The 9,252-nt window shown below is 42.3% G+C and overlaps 1 protein-coding gene across 1 annotated transcript; it reads left to right on the forward strand.

The window, feature by feature from the left end:
- The first annotated feature begins 289 nt into the window (after positions 1 to 289).
- Positions 290 to 1,990, forward strand: LOC143963432 (uncharacterized). The gene is made up of 2 exons (XM_077473061.1): positions 290 to 983; positions 1,263 to 1,990. The coding sequence occupies exons 1-2, from the start codon at positions 522 to 524 to the stop codon at positions 1,761 to 1,763; spliced, it is 963 nt and encodes a 320-aa protein (XP_077329187.1). The 5' UTR covers positions 290 to 521; the 3' UTR covers positions 1,764 to 1,990.
- The last annotated feature ends 7,262 nt before the right edge of the window (positions 1,991 to 9,252 follow it).

Genomic DNA, 9,252 nt, shown 5'->3' on the forward strand with positions numbered 1-9,252 from the left:
AGGGCGGGAAAACAAGAACTTGACTAAAAGAACGTCAGGGGCGGGCAACACAGGCGTAGTTCTACGCGTACGCACTGGATCTTACGCCAAAATGCACATGTGGTACGTACGTTAAGTGCGCAGAAAGGGGCGGGAAAACATGAACTTGACTAAAAGAACGTCAGGGGCGGGCAACGCAGGCGTAGTTCTACGCGTACGCACTGGATCTTACGACAAAATCACACGTCGTACGTACGGTAAGTGCGCAGAAAGGGCGGGAAAACAAGAACTTGACTAAAAGAACGTCAGGGGCGGGCAACGCAGGCGTAGTTCTACGCGTACGCACTGTATATAACGACAAAAATCACATGTCGTATGTTCGTTTGCGAAAATAGGAACAGAAGTTGGGAGCAAGCAAAACGAAGGTAAGTTTAAACCATTTCCCCAAATAAGTGGCAGATCCTGGAGTCTATCTTGGGCTAAGATTAGGAGAGTCTGAGCTAACATTATGTTTTTTGGCTTGTGTATTGTCTTTCAGAAAAATGAATCAAAAATTCAGGGATCCGGAATTTTTAAGTCTGTTTATCGACAAATATAAGGAGATGTCAAATCTGTGGCATGCCAAGCACAAGGATTATTTTAATAAACCAGTAAGGAGGGCAACACTGGAGAGATTTTTGACATTTGTGCAGACTTGGATCCCAGAGGCAGACGTGGACTTTGTGGAGAAGAAAATTCAAATATTGCAAAACATGTACCGAAAGGAAAAGAGGAAAATCGAACAATCCAAAACATCAGGAGCAGCACCAGGTGATGTGTATGTACCCAGGCTGTGGTACTTTGAAAAGCTACGGTTCCTGGACGACCGGTGTAGACCCAGGGAGTCGCTTTCTACTCTTCCCTCCACCCTTCCCTCCACCCTTCCCTGCAGCATTCCCTCCACCTCAGCAGAGGCTGATGAGCCTTCCATCCTGGAAGAAGCGGATGCACCCAGCTGGAGCCAGGTATTTTTTTACCAAAAATAGTGATATTCATAATATTAATGATGTTAACTAGATGTTATTCGAATTTGTACGCTATTATTGATGTTAAAAAATAGTTAAAATTTGGACATATCAATTTACAGTAGTGGCCACAAATGTTTGTCACCAGCAGAAACAAGAAATAGTGGTGTCATAATGATACTCTTTTATATGTATTAACAGAATTTTGAAGTCAGGAGCTGAAAAATGTTTAGGATTGATGAACAAAAAACTAAAACAATGTCCCTTTTTTATACACAGGAGGAGCTCAGCCAGGAGGAAGGTGGGGAAAGTGGCAGGCAGGAGGAGGCCGTGCCCTCTGTCAGCCAGGAGGTGGCCGGGCCTAGTAGAAGCATGACAACATCACAAGTGCCTCCCCTCCGTCTTCCATCAAAAAGGGCAAAAAAAAATACGCTGGCACAGGAGGAATCCCTGCGCCTAATTAGAGAGGCTACTAATGTCTTAAACAGCCCCCCTGACGCAGAAGAGGCCTATGGCTGCTACATCGCCAGCCGTCTCCACCAATTAGAGATGGGCCAACGTCTCCACTGTGAAAGGCTCATTTTCTTGGCGTTACAGAAGGGGCTGAGTGGAGAATTATCGGCCAACAGCAATATTGTGGAGCAAGTTCCTCCTGTTCCTCCTCCTCCTCCTCCTCCTCCTGCCACGAGTACACCACCGGAGACACAGCCTCCCAGGAAGGCTACAGGGAAGTCTGCAGGGAAGGGTGCAGTGAAGGGTGGAGCGAAGAGAAGAAGGTGATGACCTGGCTTCACTCTGGTCCGACCAAAAAGACACAGCCTGTTGTACCACAGCCTGGGGACATATATACCATCTGATGCTGCTCTTGATGTCTGGGATTCTGGGACCATATTGGATTTCGTAATATTTGAATTTTCTTTTACACAGAGTTTCACGTTTGCCCTGGGGCCAAAACGCTACACAAATGTCACAATTTTCTCCAGTGTTGCCTTCATTTTTTTGTTTGTTCAACCAGAATAAATGGATATTTTTTTTTGAAAATATAATTGCCTATGTGTTTTTTGGTCAAATACCTTTCTATAAAAGACAATGTGAAATTAACAAGGGACACTAACCTCCTTGAGGTTATAAACAAAATATAAATGTTATTGTGGTAACTTGTCACCAGAATAAAAATAAAAAGGTTATTGTGGTAATGAAAAAAAAATAAAAAAAGTTTTTGGTGTTAACTTGACGGAACAATTAAATATGGAGATCACAATAAAACAAAAATGGTAAAGAATTCTACCAAAAATATGGAGGCCAAAAATTAGTCAACACCATTTTTTATTTATTTATTTTATTTTTTTTTGGAGTAATTTTTTCATCAAGATTTTTTTGGGAATTCTTGAACATTTTTTTTCTTGTGATCTCCATATTTAATTATTCGGTCAAGTTACCAATTTTTTTTTTTTTTTTTTTTACTTGACAGAATAATTAAATATGGAGATCACAATAAAAAAAATGGTAAAGAATTCTACCAAAAATATGGAGGCCAAAAATTAGTCAACACCATTTTTTATTTATTTATTTTTTTTTTTTTTGAGTAATTTTTTCATCAAGATTTTTTTGGGAATTCTTGAACATTTTTTTTCTTGTGATCTCCATATTTAATTATTCGGTCAAGTTACCAATTTTTTTTTTTTTTTTTTTTACTTGACAGAATAATTAAATATGGAGATCACAATAAAAAAAATGGTAAAGAATTCTACCAAAAATATGGAGGAAAAAAAGTAATCAAAAATAAAAACAAAAAAAAAAAAAAATTAAATATATTGAGATGGGGCTTTAAAATAAAAACAAGATCATCCATGAGATGAGGAGAAATAAAACAGAAATGTGTTTGGTGAGAACTCTGTGAGTGAATATGAGCAGCAAAGCAACTTCGTTCTTCTAGCATTATAAATAAAGACTTCGTTCTTCTAGCATTATAAAGAAGATGCGCTATACATTTAAACGAGCACAGAATTTGCAGCATGACGAATGTGCTACTTCCAATACGAACTGGAGTTTTACAAGACCGAGCACTTCCGTCTCGTACTTGCTTCAGAGCATGCGTCGTTTTAGGACTGTCGGAACAGCATACAGACGAGCGGACTTCTACATCAGAACTGGGTCCGGCGGAGTTCCGTCGGGAAAATTTGAAGCATGCTTCATTTCTAAAGTCCGTCAGACTTTTGCGAAGCTAAAGTCCGTTGCAGCCCACACACGATCGGATAGTCTGACGGACTCGGTCCGTCGGAGTTTGGATGTCGAAAAGTCCGCTCGTGTGTACGGGGCAATAGAGTTCAGGAGATGTGTAAAAATTGTCTGTAGTTACACAATAGCCCTGATTTAGCAATGGCTCAATCAATGAAAGAACTGAAGATGTTGCCATTCCATAATTACTGTATTTTTGGTTGAATTTGGTTCCTTTCCCAGTGTATAGGACATAATTTCAAATGTAACCAGTGCTCGATTCATCAGGCCATTAGACTTTTGTCTATGCTGATTTCTATATCTGGTACATAGTAGTTTTGTCAAATTCTTCATTTTCAAAGTGCCAATGCTTCATTATCAGGGAAAATTTGTACTCTGACATGACCGTCCCAACGAATAGAGTGGCTAATAATTTATTGGTTGTCCAATACCACTTCTCCCCACCACTCCCTGAAGAATTATTAAGCTCAGAAATGTCCAAATGTCCTCTTTGGTCACTGGTTCCCACTTTCTGAACCTTGAAAACCTCTGATGTGTAGCAGCTTGTTGCTCCTGGTACCGGTTTGCCTCCGTAACTATTTTTTCAATAACCTTGTTGGACAAAAATAGTTGGAGGTATGCCAAGGGGTTGTCATCTTCAACATCCACTTTGATACCAGGTTTACCAGTAAATGGGAATCTTGGGGGCTCTGCGTGATCTGTACTGCAGTCAATAGTAAGTCCGCACATCACTGAAGTCAGTCGCAGGATCGTCGCTGAAATCACTTTCTGTGTCTGATGACGAACTTCCCACGAATCGCTATCACTCAATTCTGCAAGTGATTCTGCATCGCTATCTCTGTTTTCCAGCATGTCATAAACCGCTTTTGAGGTAGAGGTGCCCTTTTTTGATGCCATGGTCTTTTTCCAGTTTCCAGGCAGAAAGTACAGTAAAACTGCAGGCAAAGGCACTGGACAAAGCACTGGGGGGCAAACTGAGTTCAAATTATTTTATTCAGTAATGCAATCCAATAATATTACAATATATTGTGTGTGTTGTGGTTTATACTTTTTGAATCCGGTTCCACCCCCTGCACCGTGATGCTCTCAGGGAAGGGAAGCCGGAACACACAAAGCATCGGGCGGAAGGGCGGAAGGTCCGGCCACCGTACACAGCGGGAGTACATCACGGGATCCCAGGGACAAGGTAAGTCACCTCTTCCAGGATCCAGCGATGCATTCCCAAGTGTGGCTCGGGGTTACCATTAATGGTGCTGAAATTTCTCCCTGAGCCACACTCTGGAATACTGCCAAGGAGTTTAAAGTAATTGTAATGGAAAATAAACAAACAAACATGTCATACTTACCCGCTCTGTGCAATGGTTTTGTACAGAGCAGCCCCAGTCCTCCTCTTCCCACGTCCCTTGCTGGTGCTCTGGGCCCCTCCTCCTTGCCAAGTGGTAGTATAGCGTGCCTGCTCCTGAGCTGGCTCTCTGTGTCCATAAGACATAGAGAGCGTGGCTAAGCCTCATCCCCTCTCCTGCCTCACTGGCTGTGATTGGCACTGCTGTCTCAGCCAATCAGGAGGGAGAGACCCAGGAGAGCCTCGGTTCTCTCTCACATCACTGGACCAAGTTTGGACTTAGCTAAGTGTGGGGGGGGGGGGGGTGCTGAGAGGGGACCTTCAGCCTTTACCACCACTTTAACACAACAGTCTTTGATTTTCTCAGGCACTTCTGTAACATAATTTATTATCAGTTATCTCTGCAAGTAAGTCTGTTATTTTTTTTTAACTTCCTTTGACAAATGAAGATGTCTAGCAAAAGTGGCAGTTAGAGGGTTCTGACAAACCATTCGCAACAGAATTAAACCTTCCTATCTTTCACAGCTAAAGAAGCTCTCATCTTAGGGACTGTTTGATTTGCAGTTACTATGGCGCTTCACATGTGATCAGACATGACACTAGCCATTTGAGGCCTTGCCAGTTTGGCTGAGAGCTAACATAAGCACAATGGTAAACGGCTCATCAATCACATATGCCACTATGCAGGGTTTTTTTTCTCAGAGAATATCTACAGGAATTTTCTGAGTCACCACTTGTCTCCACCCACCTATCCCTGTCCCTTGTTCCACTCCCTATCCACTTCACTGTACAGCCCCTTTTGAAGAATACACAAAATGACAAGTATCATTTTGTGGTGCTAAATAATTTGTATGGAATTTGTTAATGATAACCAGAAAAGCAGTAAAACAGATTTCTTGCAGCCAGCAACGATAACCCCCAGCAGCCATCATCAATAGACCACCCAACATGGCCCAGTACCCCTTGCCATTACATACATTCAGTGCTGGAGGTGCTGGAACTGCGTTCCCCTGTGTTCCCGCCGAAAAAAATAAAGCCCTGCCCCTATGTCCCCAATGATAGGGGCTAATGAATTTCCTCCTAGCTTATCAGATGGGATATTTAGGTAATTCCTTCAGGACAACCTATTCCGAACTTGTCACTCTCTCGGGGGGAACAGGTGGTGTTCAATTGAGGAGATTATTTCTACGGTGTCACTGGCCCTGGACTTTCGACGGGCCTTACAAATCAGACTTTTCTTGACTACAGATGTGATCAGTGTTTGTGGTTCAGTAACATCTTTTGAACAACACTGTTTCCCCCCTACCTCTTTGAGACACGCACTTTCTATTTCTTACACCTTGCTGTCTAACCCGCCTGATGTCTCCATTCTTTCAAAAGTGGAGTGAGACCTGGTTAAGACATTCACGGAAAAACAGAAGAAACATATTCTTTATGTCGATCACAGGGCCACCATTGCCACCAGATTTCAAGAAAGGGGGTATAAATTTCTAATGCTCTGGTACCAGGTTCCCCCTCTGCTTCAAAAGTTCTTTGTTTAAGTTTCCCCTATGTGGAAGTGTCTGGTCCTAATAATCTTGGCTGTGGGGGGGAGGAGATCACTCCCTCATCCCCTCCCTTCTCATCCATCCCTCCTCTCCCTCATCCCCCCCCCCATTTTGTTTTCTTTTTTCCTTCTTCTATTACCCTCTTCCCTCTTTGAGTTCTGTCTCTTAAGTCCCCTTTCACACAGGCTGTCCGATCAGGTCTGCTTGTCACTTTTTCAGGCGGACCTAATTGGACCCTTGAGTCTCTCCTATGACATCCACCACTATCTGATCCGATCCTGTCTACAAATGATGGATGGTGATCCTACTTTCCATGGACAGACGGTCAGTTTTCACTCGATTTCCTTATAAAGGAGAGCAGGACAGTGAGCAGAGACAGACCTATCATCAGCCTGCTCAGCGGGGATTAGTGGAGCAATACCCCGCTGAGCAAGTGGAATCGCTATAATGGAGGTGCCCGTGTGAAAAAGGCCTAAGGTTTAGCTCTCCAATAACTATATTGTTATGGTTAGCCCTGTTCAGGCAGCGGCGGATCCAGAGTCTAATCTCGGGAGGGGCACTACCAAAATTTTAAGGGGAAATGGCTGGTGTTGGCGTTGTACCTCTATGGAAACCTGAATGCTGCCACCCTCATCCGCCTTGCTCCCCCCACCTGGAGGTAAGTTCTTACCTTGGAGGATAATAATAGAATCACTGGCTCCCTCCACCCGACAGCCTCATGGTCCCTCGTCTTCTCTCTTCCTCTTCCCACTCCCACTCGGCATGCTGGGGGCTGCAGTCCTCTCAAGGAATCATCCTCGGGCCTGCTGGTATCGGGACTACATGCCCCATAATCATCTAGTTGCTAGTTTCCCAGTCATTGGCCCTGAATGTAGCCAATAGGAGGGCATTGCCAGATGAATTCTCAGCTCAAGGAGGAGAAGGAGGGGTGGAAATCCATCACGGTTTAGGAGATATTCACCCTGCATGCAGCTGCTGATGTCAGCGGCGCATGCGTCTGAAGGTGAGACGTATCATGCCAAAACTTCAGAGCTTCTTGCCGGAATGGAGGGCTCACAGGCGCATGCTTCAGGTTAGCCAATAAAGGGTATCACTTCAAATCCAAACTTTCCGCATTAATCAATAGCTAACTGAGTACAAAATGTAACTACTTTAGAAATTGCTTTCTTAATTATACATGTAACGTAAGTATAAATAAAGGAAAAATCTTTTTACTTTTAGATAAAATTGAGTAGGATTAGAACATCTGTCAGGTTTTTTTTCATCCTTTCTCTTTTTGCCATGTTTACAGTGACATGGACATTCACTGTATTGTTCATTTAAGCACAAGAGACTCCATTTTGTTCTCACTGTTGAAATGTGTTCTATAACCTTCACTTAACACACAGACACATTTTCTGCTAGAAGCTCTCACTCTGTCTCTACTCCCCCTTCCCTCTCAAGGTTTTACTCTTGCAATTGTTCTATTCACTATCTTTGAATAAAATATTTCTATGTGTTAACTTTTAATAACATTTCTATTTGTTAGTTTTTAATAACATCTCACACCAGCGCTTTCTTATCTATGTATAAAATAACATGTAATAATACATTTTGGCACTGAATGGATATTTTAAACACAATGATTGCATCCTGTGAATCTATTCCTGCAGCTGCAGTATTAACCAGCAGTAATTTCATAACAGTTTTTGGTGAGCCAGACAGGAGTTTGGCAGTGTCTCCAGAAGGAATTCATCATCGGGCATGCAGACCTCTAAATGCTGGTTAGGTAAGCTGTCCTTAAGCTTGCTATATTTCTGCCTTTCCTATGTATCCTATCTGTCGGTTCTCAAGGAAACCAGACCATTCTCTGACCTTTCTGGTTATGTAACATGTGTGTATGAATGTGTTTGTGTCCCCCTTCATGGGTTGGACTGTGTGTGGATAGGGAGAATCCTCTGCAGTTCCCTGCATTGACTCCTTCTGGGCGACCTGGGTCAGAGGCGCATGGTAGGGTCAGATAAAACCCACAGAGAAGAGAACAGACAAGGAGGGTCTCTTAATGAGTATTTTGCCTATTGTCATAAACCCCTTATATCCACATAGATATGTGGAGACTATTCTGGGCATTAAATTAAATAAGGGAATGAAGGGTGAGAGGCCTTCAGAAAATGCCCAGTGCAAGATGAGCGCTAGAGAATATATGAACCGAAGGTATAGTTCTGCCTATGTAAAAAATTAGATAGTGGGCTATGGCGCTAAAACCCAATGTGTATTTAACCTATAAAGGTCTATCCGTAAAGATATATACAAAATTAATTTATAAGTGTTGCAATACAAAACTATATTTCAGGGCTAAAAAAAAAAAATGTTTAAAAAGAGAAAAATGCAATACGTGCTGACACTACTGTGACCCATAAATATAATTTGCTTATAATAATAATATCAAAACTCATAAAAAAATCATAAAAAATTCATAAAAAAACATTCAAGAAATTGTGCAAAATAATTAATCCCAAAAAAACATTCGAGAGATTGTGCAAAATAATTAATCCCAAAGAACTTCCTTGTGCATAGAAAAAACTTTCAAAATCGCATTCTGGGATCGCTGGAAAGTCCCATACAGTAATGTTCCAGGTAGTGGTAACAAAGTAAAGTGACTAGTGCAAAAGTGCCAATCCTCAATGCAGAGAAAACACTCGTCCCCGGTGCACCACTCAGTGTTGTGTTAATGTGAATGCTCTCACCAGATCATGTACCCCTGTGGGGTTGGATGGGCTTTCACAGTATGAGCCACTGTGCTGCTAACTGGATACTGCTGCTTGTGAGCTGGGGGAATGTTCACTCTTCACTTTATATGCACTCCGTTGTTATATACATTGAGGGAAGAAAAACATATCCATGGTGCAGTACGTTTGAACAGCTTTTTATTTAATTATATAAAAGAAAATTACTCACATTTACTAGTGAAAACAGTTCACGTTTGTAAACAGATAAAAACAAACTCCGCCGGCTGCTGCTGGCTATAGGAAGGGTGCACGTACGTAGCCACGCCCTACGCGTTTCGTCAGAGTGACGTCTTCTGGAGCCACATTGGGTTTTAGCGCCATAGCCCACTATCTAATTTTTTTACATTCAAACCTCCCCCCCCCCACCTTTAGGG

Source organism: Lithobates pipiens, unplaced genomic scaffold, assembly GCF_037356315.1.
Source record: "Lithobates pipiens isolate NorthernLeopardFrog02 unplaced genomic scaffold, aLitPip1_a1.2 Scaffold_8, whole genome shotgun sequence".
Classification (NCBI taxonomy): Eukaryota; Metazoa; Chordata; class Amphibia; order Anura; family Ranidae; genus Lithobates; species Lithobates pipiens.